Source organism: Cryptotermes secundus, unplaced genomic scaffold (assembly GCF_002891405.2).
Source record: "Cryptotermes secundus unplaced genomic scaffold, Csec_1.0 scaffold848, whole genome shotgun sequence".
In the NCBI taxonomy this organism is placed as follows: Eukaryota; Metazoa; Arthropoda; class Insecta; order Blattodea; family Kalotermitidae; genus Cryptotermes; species Cryptotermes secundus.
In genome coordinates, this window is record NW_019720721.1 from 389,169 (window position 1) to 415,866 (window position 26,698).

Consider the following 26,698-nt stretch of genomic DNA (forward strand, 5'->3'; position numbering starts at 1 on the left):
AACAGCTGATCCCTAGCAATGGCTTCCAACAGTGGAGATTGTTCAGCTTCCTGTGCTCATGTTGTTACTGTCCGGCGAATGTTCCGCAACTGAACTGTCTTGCTCACTAGCTAACTACTTCAGTTCACTCAAATGAACTGGCCAACTTAATTGTCTTCATGATAACTCCTCGACATGGACCACATTGGAGAAACCACTCTTCTGTTGTGCACATTTTCGTTTCTGCAGGAATTTGTTCACTCAGACGTTGCTTAGAAACGGGTTTCATAAGCTTACTCTTCTGTTGTTTCATGTGTTGCCTAGCAACGGTTGCTGTTTACAGAGTTACCTCCTAGCAATGGGTGTATACGCCACAATACTGTGTAACTGTAGAGGGGACAGGATAGGAGGTTTCTGTTCCTGTTGTTTAAAGGCAGAAGGGGCAAATTCTAATAGTTCTTATAAAATATGGTAAGTAGGATTTGATGTTCTCACAGGAATGGTTATGAAGAGTCCTGAGGTATAATTCTGTGTGGTCTGTTTCAATGGACTTGACTATGCAGTATTGTACCCCAGAAGCAGAAGAAGTCGGCACTACAGACACAGAAAAAGCATGCGTTATTTCCTCTGCAGTCAGGTAGCAAACTATTGTCATGCTGCGACAACCAGTGTTCTCCCATATCAGTAGTAGTAAGTATGATGAGAATGACGATAACAACAGTGATAATTTACCATTCTTATCTTGTTTAAAGCTAGTCCTAAACCTTTTTTATTTATGTTTGGTTTTACCTGTGTGTAAGTTATGTTGTAAAGAAGAGTTTTGTCTTTTGGGATGTAACCTTTTATGAAAGGTAAGCTATCCCTGGTCATGGAGGCTCCCACGTTTTCTATACAGTCAGCTCACAGATGGCGGTGAGAAGGTCAACCTTACGTGCTGGCCGCCCTTCACACCCAAAAATATTCCTGGTACTCATTTCTGTTAGAGACTGAGTCGACCTTAGGACCATAGTGTGGCTGGAGGGATTAGGTCAGTCCATTGAAAGCTAACCGATGTTTCAGAGAAACGTGTCACCTCTGTCTTCAGGGTTGAAAAATAAGCCAAGCAGGTAGCAAACAGAGCTAACATGTTCCTCTGAAATGTAAGTTAACTTCCAATGGCCTATGTGGCATCATATCCCAAAAGATTGAACTCTTCATAATCACTACTGTGAGAACCTGAAATCCTACACAGTTATGCCGCAGTCTGTAGATGCCAGAAAGAGAACGCTGCCACATTAACTTTGAGCTATGCTGTACTCAGCTGGCTCATGAATTTTGCATCCTGGCATTCTGCCATTCCTTAACCCCATCCCCACCGGCATTATGCTGACATATTTACTTTTATTTCTACCTATGTAGACCACGTGACCTTCCCTCTCCTGATCCTCCTGATGTCTCGGAAGGAAGTATATGTGTTTAGGAACTGAAATTCTGTTTCGGTCTTTCTATGTCTACACTAATTACATAAGAGAATTGAAAAATAAATTTCAAAAGGCTCATTAAACGGAAAGGGAAATCTTTATCAAAGGCAAAGCTTACAGAAAGGGACAATAGGATAAGAGGTCTGAAGAATTCCAATTACAGGTAGGAGATAAGGCCTTGCTGTACGATGAATCAGCAAGCGCGAAGGTACACCAAAGAAACTAGCAACCGCAACAAAACCTCAATTTCCGAGAAATGTCGCCGATTTCAAGCGGGCAACTGGTTTCCAGATTAGCAGGAGCACACTGAGGAAATTTATGTCTGATTAGTTGCTCACATAATCTTAAGTGGGCATGTTCGTCCGACGTAATGCATGATTGTATTTTTTTATAATTTCATGCATTTACCTTCTACAATGGAAGATAATAATACTGATCCTGTCATAATATGGTAGCTGAGACGGAGTGAAAATAGAGGACGACGATCGTAAGGAAAATATTGGTATGTTAATTAAGGTTAATTTATCTTAATCAGGAAATATCGCATTCCCACGCGACACGAAATTTTGACATACAATGATACCATTTTAGCAAGATAGAAGACACTTATGATGGGCCGGCCGTATATAGCCAAACCATGTAATGTGGAAGAAGGGTGACTATATAATAAGTTTTATTTAACCGATATATATGTAAATAAATGATATAATAATGCAACAGGATGCTTAAATATAATATTATGAAAAGAAAACATTGGCTGCATCCGTTCTTCCGTAACGGTTTAAACTGAGGCGCTTATTTTCGAAAGAAGTTGGCCTGGATCCATAATCCTTCAACGCATGAGAAATTTCCCAAAGCCAAATACATTTATAAGCCAAGTCATATTTTGTCCTGCCTAGCATAGTCTCGGTGGCTTTTGTCATATGTACCAGGCTCTTGCTCGGTTAACTGCACAAAACCAAAATTAGGTATTACTGTTGATTCCCTGTCTTGGGAAAACCATATTCATGGTCTCAAGGTAAAATTATGTAAAGCCTCCTACACAGTTATGACACTTAAACCCTTTGTATCACTGGAATCCTTGAGGATGATATACTTTCCTTACTTTCACAGCATTATGATGTACAGGTTAATTTTCTGGGGGACCTCTTCTTATAGTGGCAGTATATTTAGACTGCAAAAAAGGGTAATAAGAATTATCACTAATTCAAGGAAGAAAGACTCATGTAGAGAACTGTTTAAGTATTCGGACATATTACCATTATATTCCCAATTCATATTTTCATTATTAACTTTTGTATCAAATAATAGAGAGTTATTTAAAACTAACACAGATTTGCATAGTATAAATACCAGAAGCAAAAATAATTTTCATTTCCCACAACCAAGATTTTCTATCTATCAAAGAGGTGTTTTATTACATGGGCATTAAGATTTTAATTAGTTTCCATCCCATTTGAAAGGCATCATAGACAAGAAGAAACTGTTTAAATCTTTATTAAAACGGTACTTGCTAGAAAATTTCTTTTACTCATTGCAGGAGTTTTTTAACAATAAATAAAATGGAATATTCTATTCTCTTTGGTATTTGTGATACTATCTACTTATCACAGTCATTGTAAGTAATTCTATTTTGCCTCTTCATACTTTTATTTTAAATTTTAGGTTTTTATTAAACTAATTAGAAAGGACCGGTAATCACTGTTACTAAATGTAAAATGTTTCATAGGGCTCTTGCTGGCTCTTGCTTAATATACTTTTATGCCAATCATATACATTAGTATTTAGTGACTGATTTATTTTCCAATTCACAATGTATTATGTTGAGTTGTTTTGATTTGTAATTGTATGACTGACGCTTTAATATTCAAAGCATGCGTAGTATATTCTTTGAGTATTTGTTGTATTGTATATCTGTGACTGGTTCTATATCAGACTGGCGACATTTGTGGCCTGTTCTTGATTGATAGAATATTACAGTAAACTGAAACCGAAACTGATTAGCAGCTTCATCATCTTTTCGTGCCATCTTAAGAAACAATTGAATTACTGATGCGTATTATACCACAGCTGACACTAGGAAACCATGCGACAACGAAATTATGAGAAGACTGGTATGCTCCGTTGCCTGGAAATTGAGTTCCTCAGTCTTTCCGCGGTCTTTCCGCGAGTCGCGTTGCCGTTTTAACAATTTGCGCTGTTTCCTTCAGGAACGTGTGGTTAACACAGGCTGAAAACAGTTCTCCCACAAACTTTGATTTTGATTTCGGCTAGTAGATGTTCGTGTAATAGAACAGACGGATCTAGCAATAATATTAATATTTTTATTAATCCTTGAGAAAGTGTGTGTGTGTGTGTGTTGATACTATTTATGTATGTGACGTACGGGGTACAAGGGAGACGAGACGTAATGAGCTTGACAAGTATTAGCTGATAATTTTACATGCGATATCCATCTGTGTCTTGAGGTGAAGTATGAGCATAATGAAATATTTACTAAGCATTTTAAGTGATCTGTAAAACTATGTACTGTAGGTTATTTGCAGATGTATACAAAGGCCGCTAAGCAGACTGCCGAATTCCTCGTGAAGAGACGTCATATCCTGAATATTACGTCACAAAGCGCTCAATTCGAATTTATTGAACATCACATACACAATGACACTTACGTTGAATCCCAACGTGGAAAGGAAGAGAGAAAGATGCCAAAAGTGACGGACACTCAACAGGCGGAACAGAGAAGAAAGTTCTGGGAGCAGGAGGAAGAGTTTGAGTCTCAGGTAGATTATAGCAGGCTGAGTGGAGCTGAACAATTAATTCATTTGACCCACGCAGAAGCTGTCAGAAAGGGCCACTTTACCTATGATGACCCAGAGAATGGAGAGAGAGTGTTCACCCGACTCCGACACTTTCTTAAAGGTTCATGTTGTGGAAGTGCATGCAGACATGTAAGTGATTAACAGTGTACTACAGATATTACCAAAATATTGCAAGACATTTGAATGGTGCTAATTACATTTCCCTATGGTTTCACTTGGTTGCTTGCTTGTTTTCCTAGAGAGTAAATAAAATAGTTATTTGAGCCTTAAATGCTATACCCTTAAAAACTAAATATTCCTGTTTGAAAATTTACATTTAATTTTCCAGTGGGCATGCCAAAAACAAAAAGTTTGTTTGCTTCAAGGTGTAAATCTTCCTATCCTTCCCTTCTTTGCAGCTCTTCAATACTCTTATAAGATTATACTAGTAACCACTGTCATACAGAACTCCCAGCATATTGCATGTGGATTAATATTTCCATCTTTGTCTCTCTCAGATCTTCTACATTCACTCCCATATTTTTTTTTGGATGATATTGTCACATGTAGGGTGATAAGCATGATCAAAATAATGGGTTCTAGTTTAGATGACAGGATTTATTAGCACTTCAGTTACAAGTTCTCTTAGTCACACTCAGTACAGCAGTTTTGTCACCCAGTAATTTTAATACCTGATGATGACCACATTGGTCAAAATATGTAGTGATAAACTTCTGAAGTGAGTGTCTTTTAATAAATTTTATAGAACATAATGTTGCATGTGAGACTGTAAAAATTAATTGACACAATGTGAAATAAATTGAAGCATGTTTGGTTTGTTTTCTCACACTAAAGAAGGTGGTATGGGCATAGGCAGCAGCCTCCGTAGTCTAGGGGTAACGTTCCCACCTCATGACTCAAGGTACGTGGGTTGAAACCCGGCGGAGGTCATGGAATTTTTAAGGGCGGAAAAATTCAGGGAACAAGTCCTCCGGGAGGGACTTTAAGCCGTGGGTCCCATGTCGTAGATTTACGGCATGTAAAAGATCCTCATATCTCTAGGAGAACCCCGAGCAAACTTAATTAGGCAACAATTTCCTGCCCAAGTAGTTTCCAACGCCTCTGGTAGGTGGGGGAAATATCAGGTACTGACAGCCGACGCACCAGTACCGGTAGGGTATGGGGACAGAAATTAAAGGGGGACGCACAATGGACCAATAACTGGTCTAAGTGCATGGGGAAACCCACCCCCTCTAATAATAATAATAATAATAATAATAATAATAATAATAATAATGGGCATAGGCAATAAAGTGCATACCACTTATTGCAAGAAATACCTGTGGGTGGCCAATAGTTATATTATAATTACATGTTGAACACAGCTGCAATAAATGCAGTTGTCATATACTTAATCAAAACAGTGTTGGATATTTGGAACTCTTATGCAAGAACAGATAGAACAGTGTCCTGCTTCCCACATTCCTCAAGATATAAGTGGAACATGACAGCAGTAACAGGAAAATTGATGAAGTCTTCTGCAATACATGAGAAAATAAGATGTGAGAGGAAGACAGAAAATTTCAATATTACTTCAAGAAGAGCATCATGTATTTATGCTTGGAGCATGCAACCATTCCAAATTACTTCCGTTCATTTGGCTTAGTTCAGCAGTTAAGCTTGCTTCCTTTCATCTAATAATTTTAGTATTCCCTATGATATGTTCTGAAGGACTATTGATTATTTCTAAGTTTTCCAAAGCTGCATATCAGTTTGAGTTTTTAATCTGATATTGTTCTTTAATTTTCACGTTGTTTAGCTCTTAGGATTGAAACTTTCCCTAATTTTGCAAACACTAAACAGTGAGCATTTTCACAGTCAGCTCCTCTGAAAGACTGGATTTCTATACTTAAGTGCTGTCCCTGTCTATTAAGATGTGCTCAGCTCAGTGTGTCTTTCCATCAGGAATATTGTAGTGTGGGAACATTATACTCTCAGCAATTAAGAGTTTTAGATGTGGTAAAGTTTAATACTTGGAAGCTTCATTATCATTACTTGTTTCATGTAAATGCTCATTCCAAATTCTAGCTTTCAAAATTTGTTCTCTGCCAAATTTGCATTGATATCACATGACAAAATATTCATGTGATAGTTTGTCAGTTCATCAACTGTACTTTCTAGTTCCTCATGAAAGCTGTCCTTTATGCTTTCAGAACAATATCACACCAGCAGTCTGCTAGTTTTGTACAACATCCTCTCATTGACTGACTGCCTTCTCAGCTGCTGATATGATTTCCTCATGTACTACAAATCCTGTCCCTAATTGATACCTGTCATTTCCACTTTCATGTAAGGTAAGGTAATGTAACATTATCCTTGTTCTTAATTAATTAAGCACTATGCCATGTAGACATATGGGGGTGTGGTGGTATAGCTCTTCCATTCTTGACCTGGACATTTGATGAGGTGAGTTGAGTGGTCAGCTTCACCTCTCAGCCGCTTTAACCCAGGGAAAGAACTCCTAGTACCCCTTCCCACTTTCATATAAAAATGCATAAGTGTCTGCTAGTTCATTGTCACCCTTGTGCCATCTGACCTCTACTCCCACTAAATCTAACTTACACTCTACTAATTCTTTCCCTACAGCTTTCAATGAACATTTCCTATTAGAGACTCCTGACATCCAAAGTCCCAAATCTTGTGTAACATTTTGTAACATGCTGATTTTTTATAGTGAGGTGCTATTAATCCCTTGCCTACCCCCAAAGCTAGAGGACTATCCCTTGTCAGCTGTCCACAACTGTTTTTCAGTATATTCACAGCTTCTGTGCATATCTGGAGGCCATATGCTGCATCTGCAACCTGAAGATGTACCATGCCATATCACAATGGATCCACTTAACACAGAAACATACTGCAATGAGATCTTTAAACATGCATAATAAAAACGTACATTGAAATGTGAAACTAAAAGAGATAATTGTTTTGGGAGGAAAAGCTCCCAGAAATATAAAATCACATAAAATATTTAGTGTAACTTCAACAGACACAAGCTTATTTCACCATTCAGACAAAAATTTTACTCACCAGATATTTCTCTACAAGAGAACAAGCCATAACTGCTCTGCACCAGCCTACTCACCATCACATCACATACAAGTCATAAAATACTGCCCCTTAGATTATGCAATGTCTTCATTATTGTCAGCCAATAATCTGATATAGTTACATTTCATATTTTAGTTATTTTATCTGATATGGAATTCAGTCAAAACCATAAAGAGTTTTCAGAACCTAAAATATGAGACAGAGGCACAGACCTGATGTGCTTAGAAAACACCCAAAATCCATGCACAGTAGAATTACAGTAGAACCCCCATTTTATGTTCCCAAATTTAAGATTTTCCCTCATTTAATCTCAAATTTCAGTGAATTCAATGAATAATCTAGCTGTTAAATTATGTCCATTCCTTCAATTTAGTGTTCAAATCCATTGCTTCCAAAAGAAACGTTAAATTGGTGTCTCAGGATGTTCGGCAAATTTTCTAAACTATGAATTACAAAGAGTCATAGGATGTTCCTGCAGTCATACATATAGGGTTTTAGCACTCTTAATAGCCCAAAACTCCATTTGATGTTTTTCTAGTAACCGTTCTTTCTTATTTCCAGTGTATCTACAATCATATAAAAGTCCCAGAAATTAAAAAGAGAGTATGTATATTCAACACTGCATACTGGATATATGGTGAGAATATGGAAGTCACTGCTGATGTGACCGAAAGCTTTAACAAAGTAAAACCACTGATAAGAAAGAAGCAAGCTACAACCCAGAAGTTAACAATTGAAATAACCCCCACTAGTCCCAACAGATAATTAACGTCAAACATACTGTGTTTAGTGTACTTTCTGAAAATAGTGGACATGGGAAATTTTCTGCACTCTCACCATTACCAAACTAAGTGATCAACAAGTTCATTGAGGAGGTCTGAGTGAAGGAAATATGGAAACATCATAAAGTAAAATGTGTCTGTTTTCTGAGACAGTTGAGATGTCCTTCAGAAATTGAATCTCATGACATGCATGGTCAACATGCAGCTCAACTAAGGTTCTTCATGGTTTTCATGTCCTCCCTGTGAATACTATAAATGTACCTGGATATAGGACACAACAGCTTTCTTCCACATCTCTCCAAATGTACCATTCTTAATGTTACTCAAAATCCAATAGCCCCTGTAGACGATACAGTCATTTAGTAATCTGTTACCATATTTCTGTTTTGGACAAGGGGACTTGCCATTACATTTTCTATATGGAGAAAAAACTTTTTTTTTTTCATATAAAAACCAGTGACATGAGAATGGCATCTGGTCTGGTAAAATATGCATGGAGAATGGTGGTAATGAAATCTTAAATTAAAAATGGTGTATCTTATTCAACTAAGAATGTAGTAGAAGATAAATCTGTATAGCCTCAGAATGTGGCCCTTGTAACTGTAGGAGATAAAATGCAAGGAAGAATAAATAGGATATGAACCTTGCTTGCTTAGAGCTGATGTAAATAAAATAATTAAGTTTATTTGTTTGTCTACTCATTACCCTTTTAGCACCAGCCTCAAATACATTCCTATGTATCTAGCATGTCTGCTGAGCTAATCCAGATATACTCATTTCAAGTTCTATTTTTTTCTTCACCCCAACACTGCTCTAACATTTGAACATTCATTCAAATAGTGTAAGTTGAAGAAACAACGAACTCTGGATGATACGCAGCAATGGAGACAGGTAGTGCAGATAATTAAATACAACAAGTAATCCAAAAATCTAGGAGTATGCACTATTCATGCTGCATTCAACTTTGAAAATCACAGCTTATTATTACTGGTCTGTTGCTTATCATGAAATAGAGGGACGGTTATCTTTTCAACAGAAGAAGGCAACCATTTTTCAGTGCTAGTAGGGCAGTGAAGACGGCCTCAGTGGTCAAAGAAAAAAAAAATTGCAGTGGTGAGAAGGTAGAGTCTACTGCAAATCAGTGTAAAGCATCAGTAATACTTACTGAAACAGATGTAATGGGCAGACTTAATTAGCTAATGGGTTCTAAACGTCCTGTCATTAATCACACTCAAATAAATGAGTTTACTGCATAGTAAACTTTTTTTTTGTGGAAAAATTAAGAGAATGATGAGAAAATCAAATAATACAGAACCTGAAATATTGATATTATGGTCTGGGTTATGATGCTATATGGTAGTCTGAAAACTGGGTACCAGTGTTTCAGAGAAACATACTGTCTTCATCTTCAGGGTATATGGAAGGTACAGGAAAATATTTGTCCAAAACACTGATATCCTCTTACCAGACCACAACATTGTCATAATGCAGAAGGCTATGGTATCAGTCTTTACTGCCATGAAAATCTCAAATCTGAAATACTGAATCCAGTATTATCAAAAGAAATGTCAGTGGGTGGGTGAAAAAGTTAACAATCTTCCACCCACCATAAATGCAAAACCTTTCCTCCGTGCTGATACTGATAATCTATGAACCTGATTAAAAGAAATGTAAATAATCAGACAATATCTCTATTTAAGATTTGAGGCTTTCACGGCGGTGACTATGAAGAAAGCAGTCTTCTGGGATTTGGCACTGTGTATATGTGGTGTTAACCGACATTTCGGAGGAACGTATCGCCTCCGAAACGTCAGTTAACACCACATATACACGGTGCCAAATCCCAGAAGACTGCTTTCTTCAATATCTCTATTCTCATGAACAAATGATTTATAGTGAATAAAATCACTTTAATCGATTTTGGAACTACCAAAATATCCCTTAACATTTGTAACCAGTAACACTGATATATCATTGCCAGGAAAATACCTCCTGTAACTTACAGTAGGAGTAATAAGCACATTTCAAATTTAATCCTTGCTTATGGGCCAAAAATAATATATTGTATTACATCCACAAATCTGTAGACTGGAATTTTCAGGTGAATTGTTTAAGAATGGGATCAGTTTTATTTATTTATTTTTTCCCCACTAAGCATCATGTGGGAGCTGCTGATTATACAGGAACTACAAGATGTAAAATCATGGGGAAAATCTGACTCAGTAAATTACTTTAGTTGTTGCAAATGTCTGAATTTTTATGTTATGGGAAATGCGAGCATATACTGATTGTCCAAGCCACTGAAGGGGCTCATACATTTTCTTTTAACAAGTTCGTTTCATGTGCGACTGTAGTTAGTTCAAAATATAGGGTCAGTCAAGAAAGATGCTCCAGTTCAAATAAAAAGCTTGATGCAAATAAATATTTTATCAATAATTTGTATCATAAGCTTACAATAATGTGTTGCCAGCAGTGGTTACTTCCTGAATTGCTGTATAATGAGAATATTTTACTGTATTGGTAGTGTGGTTCGAGTGCAACATTATTTTTTTCATAAGAAAGTCACTTGCAATATGATTTACAGATGAGGGTCATTTTGACCTCCATATTTATGTTAACAAGAGGAATGCTGAAATATTGGCCATAGAATATCACAACACATAAATGGAGGTGCCATTATACCAGCAGAGAAGCACGTATGGTTTGTTGTTTCTGCCATAGGAATTTTTGGTCGAGCTGTCCTCACTCATACAGTGATATGTGAACATTATTTGGAGATCGTTTAAGAAGACTTTCCTCTCTTTTCTTCAAGTCATGGGTGTTAAGTTTGAGGATATCTTCTTCCAACAGACTGGGGCTTATACCATTATGTCAAGTGCTGTTTTGGATGCCTTCAGTGAATATTTTGGTGATCGTGTTGTCTTGGATCACTTCCCTGAATGTTTGGCTATGGTGTTGGCCACCATGATCCCCAAAATCTCAAACCTTGTAATTACTTTTTATGGGGGTATCTAAAAGATAAGTAGAAAGGTTACCAATTTTCAACATTGACTGCAAATTGCCTTGGATGATGATGGTTCACATACTGAACATGTTTTACATTGACATTGTTTCCCAAGTCTGTCATGCTTATCTAGTGACTGAGGTTAGCTATTTCTAATGGACCCAATAGAGTGGGTTCCACCCACCCTTTCGCCTAAGGACAGAAAAAGACCAGTTTATGAAACTGTGTTCTTTACAATACCAAATGTTGAAGTCCAAAGACAGTAATCCAAAAGAGCCATCATCGATCACAGTTTCCTTCCCGATGATATGGTCCATTTACTTGGATTTGGTGGAGAGGATGCTGGTGACCTGGAGCTGGATAGAGTGTCTCAAATTGATGGCATGCTCCACCACAGCTGATTTGCCTGAAGTTCAAGATCAATGTGCCAATGGTGCACCTACATTCTGGTGTCAATTGAACAGCCTGTCTGGCCAGTGTAGGCCTGACCACACCCACAGAGATAGTGTCAGTGCCCTCCATGTCCTCGATCCAAGGCTGTCCTTGACTGGTTGAAGGAAACAGAGATATTCTTTGGCAGGGGGCCAACTAATTTGATGTGCAAGGATAGCACACTACTATTGCCGTTAAAGGACCCTTTCCTGCCCTAGGTCACCAAGGCAGGAGAGTTACTGAATTTTGCTTTTCTTTGGGTGAAGCAAGCCTTGCAGAAGGGTTGAGACCCCTGCAAATTTGATGATCACTGTAGCTGTTCTGCCTGAAAATGTCCTTCAGAATCTCCAGCTTGGCCAGTTCATTGCAGAGAACTCTAGCCCTTTGCACCAGTGGGGAAAGTATGGCATGCTTGGATAGATTGTGATGAGAGCCAGAAGCCATGGCCACTGCAGTGACAAACTTCAGATCTAATAATTTATACCATGATTTCATGACACAGAGGATGGCTTTCTGAGTTAAAGAACAACAGTCTGTTTCAGTAACTCAATATTGCTTGAAAAGGTACGCAGGTTGCTATTTTGTGATAACAGTTACATTTCCACATATGTTCTCATCAGTCTATGTGGTATGGGCAAAATCATGATATAAAGATAGGAAACAGATGTTTTGAAAATGTGGCACAATTCAGATATTTGGAAACAACGATAACAGATTGAAACCTGATTCAGGAGGAAATTAAGAGAGATTGAACTCAGGTAATGCCTGCTGCCATTCATCCCAGAACCTTTTGTCTTCTTGTCTGCTGTCCAAAAACATAAAAATTTGAATATACAAACTATAATTTTGCCTGTGTTTCTGTATGGGTGTGAAACTTGGTCTTTGACATTAAGGGAGGAACATACACTGAGGGTGTTTGCGAACAGGGTGTTGAGAATATTTGGATAGGAGGTTGGAGAAAACTGCATAATGAGGAGCTTCATAACTTGTACTCTTCTCCAAGTATAATTAGAATGATCAAGTCAAGGAGGATGAGGTGGGCAGGGCATGTAGCACGAATGGGGGAGAAAAGGAATGCATATAGGATATTGGTGGGAAAGCCAGAAGGAAAGAGACCACTGGGAAGACCAAGGTGTAGGTGGGTGGACAATATTAAAATGGATCTTACAGAGATAGGATGGGATGGTATGATTGGATTGATCTGGCTCAGGATAGGGACCAGTGGAGGGCTCTTGTGAACACGGTAATGAACCTTCGGGTTCCATAAAATGCTGGGAAATTCTTGAGTAGGTGCGGAATTGGCGGCTCCTCCAGAAGGGCTCCGCTCCATGAATGATGATGAAATTGATGAAGTATAATATTCTGGAACAGGAATTATGAGTTACGTTGAAGAACTGAATAATGAAACATCGTTGAGGTACCGTTCACAACCTTCACAACAACGTTTTATACCAAACACGATCCTGAACATCCTGAAACATGCATGTTCACAGGCTAATATGTAACAGTTGGCATTATCGGGCAGTCCATTTTATGTTCTTTGGTTGGTGGGCCATACGGATATGGCTCTACTGTCCGTTCCCTGTCCTGCCATGAGCGCCATGAGACCGCAAACATGGTGGTTGCCGAGCGTGTAGATGATTTAGTTCAGTCTGTTAGCCTTCATATTCCTCGACAGTTCCTGTTACATGGTTATATTTTACCATTTCTCACGCTGTATGGAAGCTGGTTGTATGTGTGGTTTTTCATTTATGGAATTGAAGAGTATTATGAAGCAGGACTTATCGGAGTGGCGGTGATTGGCCTTTTACAAATTCTGAGTTGCCTCTGCTGCCACTGGTCTGTACACGTGCAGTGTTTCTTAACATGTAAAAGTGTAAGTTAGAATGTTACATAAAATCATACATCACACGATGCTTATATGTGTATGTGTTTAATCGTTACATGCATTCTAACCTTCGTAGTATGTTTGATGTTTCCCAAATTTCTGTGTGTTTGAGTATGCAATCGTGGCAGCATTTATGAAGAGTATAGTGGCCATTGGGAAGAAATATTTCGGAATGACATATAGACTGAACTTTATTGGAAGTATTTTTGCTCGGTTATATGAATAGCTTGTGCCATGCATCTGCAATTGACAAATAAATACAAACTGATATTGTTTTAAACATTTCTTAACATATTGATGGATTTCATTCAGAGATCATTATGAGCAGATTGATTTTTTGTTTATGTTTTGCTGTCAGCTACATGCTTGGGTTGGATTGTAATCAAACAGTTGAATCACAGTAGTATCTCCAGGTATAGTTTAATTCAGTTTGGTTACCTATGAACTGTCTGAACATGAAGCTACCAGATTTTAACACTGATTGTTAGTAGGTGTGGTTGTAGTCTATGTGTACATATTCTACATCCCATCTGTGCTGTTTTTGGAAATGATCGTGTATTATGTGTCAGATGGCTGCCAAATTGTTAAGTCACCTTAATATTTTCGAAAGGCTCAGCACCCGCTTGAGAGATAAATGTTGAGCAATCTGATACATGACTCCAAAGTGAATATCGTTCATATCTTTAATACAGAAGCACAGATGTGTTTTTGATTTTAGTTGTTTTGAAAACAGCAATACAAATATCCAAGAAAAGGCATGGGAAAAGACTTGGAATGAAGTTTCTGCTTGAGGTAAGTTTTTCATCGTTTAATTATAACATTATGTATATACAGTATTTACTTACTACATATGGTTATGCCAACATGTGAAAATTATGTGAGATTAATAATAAACATTAAAATGTGGAAAACATACTTAAATGGCTTATTTAGCTTTTGAAGACATCATGGAGTGTTTAGTAGGAATGTGAAAATATTTCAGAGATCATGTGATGAATATGATGGTCGTGCATAGTTTGTATTGTGGTCTGGGTACCTCCAAATTCTTGTTTAGTGCTTCCTTTTAAAACCTGAAATGAAGTTGCATTTGACAATGTCTTCTTTCAGAGGCATATGAAATTAGGCAAAACACTAAATGCATGTACAGTAACATATATTTTCTCAACTTTGGGTCACATTATTTGTTTGCAATTAATTTGTGCTATCAGTAGCATTTTATATAGTGTTGAATGACTGGATTGTAGTAAATAATGAACTGGAAAGAATGTGCGAGGAAGCAGTCCCAGCTGGATTCAAACCAATCACCTCCAGAACACAAGTTAGAAATATCACTGCGGAGACATCTTGCTTGGCTTATAGCACACTGTCACTTCGGGCACTCTTAAACTTCAAAATTATTCCAAATGCAAATCTAGTTTATTTTCTTCTCATTGAAATTATGTATATATATTCTGCATTTGTTAAATGCATGCATGAGTATGGTGGTCTCATTATGTTGAATGTGAGGGCAAGTGCCTCATCGCCAACGAAATACAAAGGAAATAAGATTGATTCATCAGGGTCTGGAAAGGAAATAGATTGGAGTAAATCTAGTGGATTGTACATTAAACTTTGACAGAACTTTTTCGGGGCACCTTTCCTGTGCTATTAATGAGTATGCTGTTCAACAGCAGAAATTGGCGTTAGTATTGTCAAGCTTAATTGCTTATCATTATAGAATGCTGAACTGGAACTTGCATGATCTTTTATTCGATATTCTTTCCATGTAAACTGCCAACACAGGAAAATTCCAGAGCTCATAATGGTTTGCTATTCCTAACCATCTTTCTGTTGAGAGTTATGTAAATAATCCAGTTGTAAAAAATTACAAATTATCAGTGATGTCAGAAGATTCAAAATCGTTGCATGTCCTCTAAAAAATAATTGAAAAGAGCCTTAAAAATTAGCAGTCCATTGCATGATATCAGAATGGTTGAAGTAGTGTGTCACTTGTACTTCTATTATTTTTCAGTCATGATTATACTTCAGTGAAATTTGAGAACTTTTTGCAATATTAATGTAACACAATTGAAAACAAGCATTTTATTTTGTTTGTTTTAGTGTTGGAGTGTACAGAATGGTGAAAAATTTTAAGGATTTGTTTCGCAAGATTCATGAAGTCATCAAAACTCTCTTTGGTTCTGGAACTGTACATGAGAAACCTTAATATGTGTTGGGAGTATTTGGTATTCTTGGAGTTCTCTACTAAATTTGGAAAGCAGAGTGGCAATTTATTTGTATCATTGGAATTGCACTGAAGGGGAGAGCCTTGACATTGGCATGGACTTGTCTGAACCAGTATCACAGTTGTAGCATGGTGAAGATAAAGTGGACAAGATACAACAGAATGAAGAATGTTGTATAAATGTGAAAAACGTTCTGGAAGATATGTCTGCATGTTTCATTACACCAGACAGCAAGAAAATAATAAGGACCATATTGGTAGAAGATGTGAATGGATTAGTACTTGAATTTTTTCCATCTATTAAGTGCTTTGCTCATAATCAAGTTGAAGTTCCCAGCCTGTCACTTTAAGTGTTCTCAGTATGAAAGAAATGAATGCTGAACAAGAGGGACATTTCAGGAATGGAATACCATCAAATATTAAAAGAAAATAGTATGTCCTTGGTATTAGGCACTGCCATGCCAGTCAGTAAAACTTATTACACTGACCTGTCATCAACTGCATCAGATGAATCTCCATTTCATTGCAGTGACTGTTTTATAATTAAAATCCAGTGGAAGAATCACAGCAACATAGTTGTCATTTTGTGAATAAATTAAACAAATTGAAGTAATGATCAACACTCAGTTACTGATGATAGTGCCTTTAAATTTCTCTTTAATTAATACATTATTTTTTAATTTTCCTGTCTAATCATTAAGTAAACAATAATTTTGCTCACTGTTATACTATGTTGTTGTAAGATGTAAATAAATGTTATATAATAAAAGTACATTTTATTAATTACAGAAATTCCTTATCTCATAATCTGGACAGTTCAGTTTGGAAATCTATATCCATTTTTAAAATAAGGGCCCATCGAATGTTACCATCAAATTAAATGGTCTATCATTCATTCTGTGAAAAGACTGAATTGTTTCCAGATTGGTAGTGAATTTTTACAGTACAATATAGTCGCCAACTGGACGTGCATTAACCCACCAGTAAGGCTGTACATATTCCAGAATTCTTACTTTCTGCCAATGTTAATTAAATTAAGCTAGTCCAGAGCAGCTGACTCACTTCCATCTAATGCCAAGGTCAAGAATGGTGCAACTGTACCTCCACTGTACTGTATGTCTTCATGGTATACTGCTTAATTAATTAAGCACAGGCACAACTTAACCTTACCAGAGCAGTTGACACACCTTCATTGAACAGTATACTTGTGACTGAATAGCTGTCATCTTGGTGGGTCTTGTGTATCTGTCTAATTTGGTTTGAGGTCAGGTCAGTATTACAGATTTGTTACATTATTGTCAGATCATTCATAATGTTCATAATGTATGTTATTACATAATACTTACAGTTTGGGCAGTAATGGGTTACACAGCCTGCTCCACTTCGTCATAGCGTCCACCTGTTTACTGTATAATCTGTTTGGTGATGTTATTGGCAGAGTTCTTCAATTATGTATAGAAACTGAGTAGATATACTAACAGTAATATACTATGAGGGTTGGAACTTTAATGGTGGCAACACTGCTATAGAGACACCATGCAACGGAACCAAATAATGTCGCTTGTACCACACGTTAGTTACATAGCTACCTTACCTCAGAGCAAATGGACTCTCCCTTCCACATCATGCCCATGCTCAGTGACTAGAAGAACGGAGCCTCATGTTAGCTGGCGGTCTAATGTAGTGTTGTCACGATGTTTTCGAACCAGGAACAACGGAGTTGGATAAAGATTCAATGTGTCAGAGGCCGTACAGCATGACAGTGTCATCGAGGTCTTCAAGAGGCTTGCGGCTAATCTGCATTGCCTTACAGAACAGTGGCAAGGTGGGTAAAAGCCTTCAATGAGGGACACCAAAATGTAGCAGACATGCGTCAGCCAGGTTGTCCTAGTGTCAGTGAAGAAGAAGTGTATGCTCCTTCTGTGTTACTGGAGAGCGATCGACGCCATACGATTCATCTGGCCCAAGAAACAGGATTAGAGCATACGACTGTGCTTCACATTCTGAAGGAACGCCTGGCATGAGAAAAATTGCATCATGATGGGTTCCGCGTGATTTGATGGAAATGCAGAAATGGCTGCAATAAGAGGCTGCTCACAACCACTTGGAGCGCTATGAGGGCGAAGGAGAGGCTTACTTTCTTACGCCATATCATTACGCTGGATGAGACATGGTCCAAATCGTACAAGCCACAAATGAAACGCCAATCAAACAAATGGCGTCATTACGGGTCACCATGAAAATCAAAAGTTCGTCAGAACCCCAGCAATGTGAAAGTTATGGTGATTCTCGTGTACAACTGTGATGGTGTTATCCTAACGCATACCGTTCCCTGACAGCAGACCGCCAGTGCGCAGTATTACTGTTCATTTCATTTTTGGAACACAACCTGTGACCAACTTTGAGAAAGAAGCGGTGACACTTTCTGCAGAACCCACCCATCATTTTGCAGGACAGTGCTCGGCCGCATGCAGAGCAAGCTGTGGCTGATTTGTTCAATCAATGGGGCTGGGAAGTGCTGTAACATTTACCATTTATTTTATTGCTAGTGGGGTGGGACTAAGTCCTTGTACTGCGGCTACTTCTGGCCTAGTGTATCAGCCCCCGATGATAGGTGAGGGTGATTGTGGAGCAATTGGTGGAATGAAGATTGGCAGGGGAAACCAAAGTACTTGGAGAAAACCTGACCCAGCACCACTTTGTCCACCACAGATCTCACTTGACCAGACCCGGGATCGAACCCAGGCTGCTGCGGTGGTAAGCCAGCGACTAGCCGCTTGAGCTATGGTGTGGCCTACCATCCACCATACTCCCCAAACTTAAGCCCTTGTGACTTCGACTTGATTCTTAAGATGAAGGAACCACTTCGTGGCATTCGCTTCAGAACTACTTCCAGAGATTCTTCAGGCAGTAGATCGCTTCGTTTGAACTATCAACACAACAGGTGCTGCTAAAGGTATCCTACGACTTCCACATTGCTGGCAGTGGGTTGTACACAATGCTGGTGACTACATTGAAGGATGGTAAAACTTCAAAACATGCATCTATTTTGTATCATTTGTAAATAAATAGTTGCCACTATTAAAGTTCCAACCCTCGTAATTTATTTTGAAAAGATGTAACACACATTTTGCAGGAATTTCTTTTCTGTCTCTTAATGTGAGTGTTTATATATTTTTAACAGTGCTGTCAGTAGTTTAAGACTATGTGGTGTCAAAGAGTGGGGTGATTAATAAATGATGAATGGGAAAGGATCTGAAAGGAAATGTTATAGCCTGTTTCAGTCTATTATCTTTGCATATTCTTAGAGGGCTAAGGAAAACTACAGAGAACCTCAGGAGACTTGGTGCCCTGGCTGAGATATGAACCATGCACCTCCCAAGTTCGTGTTACCATTTGAGCCACCTTTCTTGGTAACATGTATGAAATGCTGGCCATTTTTGAGGAGAAGCCAAATCTGCAGCTACTCAAGAATTTCCCAGCATTTTATGGAACCTGAAGGTTCATTACTGTGTTCACAAGAGCGCTCCACTGGTCCCTATCCTGAGCCAGAGCAAACCAATCCATACCATCCCATCCTATATCTCTAAGATCCATTTTAATATTGTCCACCCACCTACGCCTTAGTCTTCCCAGTGGTCTCTTTCCTTCTGTCTTTCCCACCACTATCCTATATGCATTCCTTTTCTCCCCCATTCATGCTACATGCCCTGCCCACCTCATCTTCCTTGACTTGATCATTCTAATTATACTTGGCAAAGTGTACTAGTTATGAAGCTCCTCATTATGCAGTTTTCTCCAACCTCCCATCACTTCATCCCTCTTCGGTCCAAATATTCTCCTCAATGCCCTGTTCTCAAACACCCTCAGTCTGTGTTCCTCCCTCAATGTCAGAGACCAAGTTTCACACCCATACAGAACCACTGGCAAAATTATAGTTTTGTATGTTCTAATTTCTATGTTTATGGACAGCAGATGAGAAGACAGAACGTTCAGGACTGAATGGTAGCAAGCATTACCCGAGTTCAATTTCCTCCTGAATCAGGTTTTGATTTGTTATCATCATTCCCAAATATCTGAACTGTGCCACATTTTCAAATCATCTGTTTTCTATTGTTATGTTATGATTTTGCCCTGCATTTTGGTGATGACACAGTAACATGTACATAGTTTTCTCTTTGTTTACTTCTAGACCAACCTCCTTACTTGCATCAATTAAAGTTTGTGTGTTTTTTTATGGTATCTGTATTATCACCCAGTAGATTTACATCATCGGCATAGACCCGCAGCTGATGTGTCCTGTTTAATTTCAGTCCCCCCTGGTTTTCTCGGTCCTTCCTAATGGCATATTCTAAAGCAAAGTTGAAAAGGAGTGGCAATAAAGCATCTCCTTTTCTTGGATCATTCTGGATAGGAAATGTATCAGACAAATGTTTACCTATACAGACTTTACTTAAGTTTTGTGTAATTAATTAATTAATTAATAGTTAAGTGGTTCAAATGAAAGTTATGAGGACCTCTGTTTATTAGATATATTCTAATGCAATTATTTTTTCAGACTTTTTGGAAAGCTGTAATTTTCACACTTTTCACCTCTGAAGCCAATTACTAGATTTCAATTAAAAGTTTTTACAGAATATTTCTTTTATTAATTTTTCATATGACATTCTTTATTTTTCAGGCAAAGGATCCACTGAAGGCTAAAGTTGCCAAAGTTGTGCCAACTGCAAATAATGGATCATCAGAATTAGTTTCAGTTCACCATTACAAGGTAAATATCATTCAGAAGGTATGATTTTAATTGGAAAGTATATATGAATAAAGAATATGTTCTATCAAGTGCAACAGTTTTTAATATGAATGAAACCTCTCCATGTTTCGGCCAGTATCTGCCATTATCAGAAGGCAACCCTTGCTTTAAAGGAAATATTTTACAACTATGAAATGCATATGTTGTCTGAAAAGGGTTTAAAACATTGGTATGTTGAAAACAAGGTATGTTAAAAAGCAAACAGTATCCGTTTTTAATTAATTTAAAATCTTGCAGTTGGTTACATGGATCCCAGTGACATTTGTATTTTTTTTTTGCCGTTGTTATGTAAATGTTGTGTGCTGGACTGTCTGTATGGTGTCTTACATGTGTGTTCTGTTGGGGTCGTGATGCTGTATGTGACATGGTGTAGTGTTGTTCATCAGTGGTTCTGTAGTACAAGTGTGAGGTAGGCAATGTGACTTAAGGAACTGACTTGCTAAAGAAGTGGGCTGAATTGGCAATAAAGGTGGTCATATATATACATACATACATATATATATATATATATATATATATATAGAGAGAGAGAGAGAGAGAGATATGGGAGGAGGAGAGATGAAGTTTGATGTATGAGGGCTATTCAGAAAGTAACCTCCGTTTATTTTAGGCAACTAACGTAGGAGCAGGAGAGAGCTCGAACATGCGAGGTAACGTCATATGGCTCATTGTCTTGTGAAACCATCACATGTGAGTGAATGTGTAAGGGGTGAACGACAATAATCTGACCTTTGCGCTGTGACCTTCAGTGATCTATTGTGCTTCCTCTTTTGATTATCCATCTGTCAGTCTTACACTTTGAATGAAATGTAGGACTTCATTTTTGGGGGCATCATAGTAGTCACTTGGTTCCATAAAACTGGCCAGGTGACAAAATCTTAAATAAGCTGTGGCCTCACAATCACGTAGGATGCGTCTGGCTGACTCACCTTTTCCTAGTCACCTTTTGCAAGTAGGGTCATCTGTCAATTCCAGTTCAAAAAGGTGACCTTTAAGGTGACAGTGTCCTGTAAATAGTCCTAACACCCATCTTAGTTGGTCTCTGTTTAACTTTAACAGATCTTTTGTTCTTCTAGCAGAAAAACATCACACAACTGGTCACCCAGTATTGATTGTTGTTTCTACAGCTTGAGTTGTGATGTGTCCTGCAACTGATAATCCTGCCAGCTACAAAATTTGTGCTATTATCTGCTTTCTTCACACTATAAACATGTGCCATGGAAGTCCATTGTGAAGTATGCATGGTTTGTGGCCAGAATATAATGGGTGAAGGAACTGTAAGACAGTGGTGTAGAATTTTCAAAAATGGGCAAACAAATGATCACGATGAAGAGCGAAATGGGTGGCCATCTGTAGTGAATGAAGATCTTGTTCAGATTGTTTACCAGAAAAAGAAGAAATTATGAAAGATGGCTTTTCACAGTTTCAGAATTTTTGTGTGAATTTCCACAGCTGCCATGCACTGTTCTCTATAAAATTATCACAGGCTAGGTTATCACAAGTTTTACTGGGAGTTATTTGACCACCCTCCTTACAGCCCTGATCTGACTTTGAGCAACTACCACCTGTTTACCCACCTGAATAACTGGCTGAGATCACACACAGTACTTCAAGAATAATGAACAGTTGATGGAAGGTTTCAAAACATGGTTGAGCTCATAGGCAGCAGACTTCTTTCACACAGGCATACAAAACTTATTCCTCAATATGAAAAGTGCTTCAGTTCCAGTGGTGCTACATTGAGAAGCAGCTGAAGTATGTACATATTTTTTGTATATAATAATTTTTTTCTCATTGCTTTATTTAACGACTCACTGGAGGTTACTTTCCGAATAGCCCTCATGTTGAGATAATGTGAGAACTTCACATTCTGTTTTGGAATGTTGAGGAGTTGAAGGGTAAATTTGCCAGTGATTTTACTGATATTCGGTGATAAATTGTATTAGAAATATTTATGAGGATGTGAAATTTTGTATGGAGATGACAGAAAATATAAAATTGAGTTTCATGAATCATTTACAAGGTGTGAGGTTAAGTATGTGGATGAAGTTCTTACTTATTTAATACTTTTATAGATGTTATAGTGAAGTACATGAGCGGAGACCGTGTATGTGCTTCAGTACAGGGCGGTATCCTGATACAGGGGCTACTTGTTTGTCAGAACTTTCAGTACAGTCGTTGGATTGAAGAGTAAATTGAAGGAGGTAGATAAATATTGTAAAAATTGAGATGTGAAGTGTAAGTGTAAATAAGATTGATGTATTGGGTTTAAAAGTGGAGGAAGATTGAAGAAAAATGAGAGGTGGTATTTTGAGGGCCAAGAAACAGATGTAATGAATGAAATCAGGAATAGTTATTCAGAGTATAGGCACATGCAGAAAATAGAAGAATAAAGCCCTGTTTAGGGGTGTTCAGTTTTTGACAGCTTTAGATAGATGCCTATTTAGGGTTTCCTGTTGGAATCAAAAGACATCAGAAAACGTGTGTGAATGTTACTTGAATTGTATGTATGGAGTTAAAATTTGGGGAATTCTGGGATGCTGGGAAGAAACAGAGGTTACTGATGGGAGGTTTTGTAAGTAGATTCTAGGTGTTTGTAGATGTATGTCTATTGGCACAGCATAAATATAAGTAGGAATAGCAGAAAAACCAAGATTTTGATCAGCATTTTTAAGTACTAGTGTCATATGCTGTCCATGGCTAACTTAAATATAGTAAGTTATAATCAGAAGACTTATAACTGGGGGAAGAGAGTAAGTTATTAATTTTCTGGGTTAGATTACCTTGGTGTGGTCATTGGATTTAGAAAATTAAGAAACTATTGTAAAACTTTGAAAAACTAATGTAATGAATTATCTTGAGAAAGACTGTTTGCTAGATTGTCTGAAGTGCCTTCACTTACATTTTGTTCTTCAGCAAAGGAGGACAGGGAAGAGAGAAGACATATATTGTATTGGTTGCTGCAGTATGAAACAAATAAAAAATTGGCATAGTGGAGATTAATAATTTGAATTTGAAAAGCAGTGGGGGAGGAGCAGGAAAGACCAATGTCTGGTATGTGGTGGGGTGGAAAATGCCATACATGTTACTTTAAGATGTTCTTACTTCCATATAATGCTTACATCAAGAATGCTGGCGCTATACCTCTATGCCCCAATGTGACTTCATGGCATACATAATTAAGTACAGGGATAAATTTATCTTACATTTTTACTGAAACCTCTATGTGGAAGATGGAGGCTGTTTGCAAGAAATGGAGGAGCTTTCGTGAAGAAATAGTTCTGAAGAAGATTGTAAATTCTAGGTATCATCCTAAGAGTGAGTGATTATCTGCTCAAAGTTAAGTGTTAAGTGGGAAGGGTGTGCTAAGGGAATTGACTGTGTGTGTTTGTAGTAGTTATGTAGAAAATGTAGAACAATATAAGCAGTCAAGTTTGTATGACACAGCACCTTCTTAATAATGGATCCCATGCTATAATAGCTGGGGATTGTGCAAAGGGAATTCTGTGCAAAATAAAGATCCATTCAATCATAATCATGCATAGGGAGGAATGGTCACAAGTAGTACTGCATAGCAATATTTCTAAATCGGCTGGTCACCATCCAAGAACATTTTTTCTGAAAATATATAACAGTATAAGGAAGTTTGTGCCATGCATTACACAATTTTCTATGAAGCTCAGTAGAGGTTACATTAAAGAGCAGAGTTACATTAAAGTCTGAGGCATATTATACAGCTTCTTCTCAGACACAGTTGTTTATGATGTACCATGCACTTTCAAAAATTATTGTAGTGTAAGTTCACTTACTTGTTTCAGGATGAAGTGAACCAGAGTGTGAGCATATGGTTCATATTCCAGAAGACTAAGTATGTCTGGGATGAAAATAAGAAACAGTTTTGTGGTCTGCAGTTCCCTGTGGATCTCCCTTTTGGGGAGTATATGGAGTGGAAGGGATATCAAGAGGACCATGAGGTCACAAATGCAGACATAAAATATGGCAGGAACCAGTATGTTCTTAATTCTGTACTTCTGCTCTTGTTATCTAAGGGGAAAATGTATAGCCTGACACAAACTCATTGTTAACAGAGTTCTTGCATTATCTGCTGGAGTCTTGAGTTACAGCCCCTTCTCACATTCAGCAGTGTTAAATGTATGTCCCATACAATGTGACCTACAGCAATTTATAGAGTGGTCTAACTGACAATATTATTGAAGTGCTCACAGCCATTTATTAAAATCTAACAAGGTGGATGAGGCAGTGAAGAGGCAGATCCCTGCACTTGCAGGGAAATGAACCGTAGTCATCTAGCACATAGCTAGTCAGCTATTCTGGCTAATTCATGAAGCTGAGTTTAAGTAATTTTGTTGTAGTACTGTAACAGAGAACTCTTACATCAGAGTCTAAACTAAATAATGTAGCCATTTTGAAGCTGTAAAGATGATCAAGCTGTTGTTGAATAAATATATAAATAGACTGGTAGCCCATAATTGTAATATATGTACTTATAGGCTCGACATGGTAGTGCCAGAGTTCATGGAGCTGTTCAAAGAACGAGCCACAGCTCCATTTTTTGTATTTCAAGTGCTGTGTGTTGCCCTCTGGTGCCTGGACAAGTACTGGTACTACTCTCTCTTTACACTTGTAATGCTGATCTTGTTTGAGTGTACTTTGGTGCAGCAGCAACTGCGGAACATGGCAGAGATTCGCAAGATGGGCAACAAACCGTACATGATACAGGTATGCAAATTACTGTTCACAGATATCATGTATATTCAGTTTAGTGTGAGTGGATTGCAAGAACTCTCTTATGTCCAGTTTGCAAGTCAAGTCTGGATGCTGTGTATAAGGTAGTCTTCTTGTCATTAGACAGGATTGCTGAACCACACTTATCTGTACTTGTAATAAGTGGAAAGCTCACTGCCTCCGTGATATGTAGGAATAAAGTGAAACTTTACATCCCTTAACCTTCAAACTAATGGCTTAATTATATGCAAGATGAATGACTAGTAGAAATATTTGATGTGTATAATGTTGCCAGGTCTATCGGAATCGACGATGGCGCCCTGTATTTACAGATCAACTTGTTCCAGGAGATATTGTGTCTATTGCACGATCACAGCATGACAACTTTGTGCCTTGTGACCTCCTGCTTCTGCGTGGACCTTGCATTGTTGATGAGAGCATGTTAACTGGTAAGCAGATGTCAAAATATGGGAAATGAGATCATATTTAGAAAAGTAATAATGCTGTCATGTGTTAGGACTAGACATGGGATTTGGATAGACTATTGCATTTATTGGTCTCTTGTAAACCATGACTACACTGCACAAATCTCTGTAGCACACACTAGTCTTCTCAGTTCTAATCATCAGTACACGTTCTTTGGTTACGCTCCCCAACAGTGGAGACTCCTCTGCTTCCATGCTCACACCCTTACTGGCTGGAACCTCCCAGCTGCAACCAAGATCTTACTCCTGACTGCAACTAACTTACATCTCGACTGACTAAAAACTCCCATTTGGCCTTCTTTTATAATCTTGACACGGACCATATAGAAAACATCACTTCCAACAATTCCCACATTGTTGCATTTTTGTTCATTACTGCTGAAACGTGTTTACTGTGTCATTGCCTAGGACTGGATGCCTGTCCAGGTCTTCTATTCAGGCTTTCATCCATCATGTCACAATACTGTACCTTAGTCACCCATTCTTTTATTTTTATTCCCTTGGCACTACAGCCCCAGTGGCCTAGGCCTACCTCCATGAACTACTCCGTTCACTTCGGATTTTCTAGATCTTACACATTTGGTAGGACTCCTTGGGCGGGTGATCACCTCATCGCAAGGCCTCTACCTGTACATAACCACAGAAAAATGCACACACACAAACTAAACATCCATGCCCTGAGTGGGATTTGAACCCACGATCCCGGTTTTCAACCGAGTGAAGACAGTACATGCCTTAGACCGCTCGGCTACCGTGACCGGCCTTAGTCACTCATGGCATTGTTTAACCCGTTGCCGTGGTTCGTCGTGTATGTTTCGTCAGGGATTTAAATCGTCTGGGGGGGTTCGACGTGTATGTTTCGTTCAGCTGCACACCTATGTTATAACGCCCATAATAATTGATGGTTTTGCTGTAGATTGTTAGATTTTTCGCTGGCCTGTTGTCAGTAGAACAGAGTATAAATAAGACACGACTTTATCTG

At 38.1% G+C, this 26,698-nt stretch overlaps 2 protein-coding genes across 9 annotated transcripts in view; both read left to right on the forward strand.

Moving 5' to 3' along the window:
- The first annotated feature begins 1,806 nt into the window (after window positions 1-1,806).
- On the forward strand, window positions 1,807-8,812 carry LOC111872346. Of its 8 annotated transcripts, none has more exons than XR_002844214.2 (4): window positions 3,179-3,907; window positions 3,975-4,387; window positions 6,451-6,591; window positions 7,907-8,812. XR_002844214.2 is itself a non-coding variant. In XM_023866131.2 (3 exons), exons 2-3 carry the CDS (start codon window positions 3,986-3,988, stop codon window positions 8,108-8,110), a joined length of 606 nt encoding a protein of 201 aa, XP_023721899.1. In that variant the 5' UTR covers window positions 1,807-1,941; window positions 3,975-3,985; the 3' UTR covers window positions 8,111-8,812. The 8 variants fall into 8 exon arrangements, 4 of the variants coding, with proteins under 4 accessions (XP_023721899.1, XP_023721907.1, XP_023721917.1 ...); XR_002844217.2 differs by having other exon boundaries at window positions 3,179-3,846; XM_023866131.2 differs by lacking the exons at window positions 3,179-3,907; window positions 6,451-6,591 and adding an exon at window positions 1,807-1,941.
- Window positions 8,813-13,156: 4,344 nt separating this feature from the next.
- The window catches only part of LOC111872317 (manganese-transporting ATPase 13A1), a gene marked incomplete in the record, with an annotated part of 57,042 nt that continues 43,500 nt past the window's right edge, over window positions 13,157-26,698 (forward strand). Inside the window, 5 exon segments of the mRNA XM_023866058.2 lie at window positions 13,157-13,439; window positions 20,357-20,446; window positions 24,304-24,494; window positions 24,997-25,225; window positions 25,527-25,680. Of these exon segments, the coding sequence (XP_023721826.2) occupies window positions 13,179-13,439; window positions 20,357-20,446; window positions 24,304-24,494; window positions 24,997-25,225; window positions 25,527-25,680 (925 nt within the window).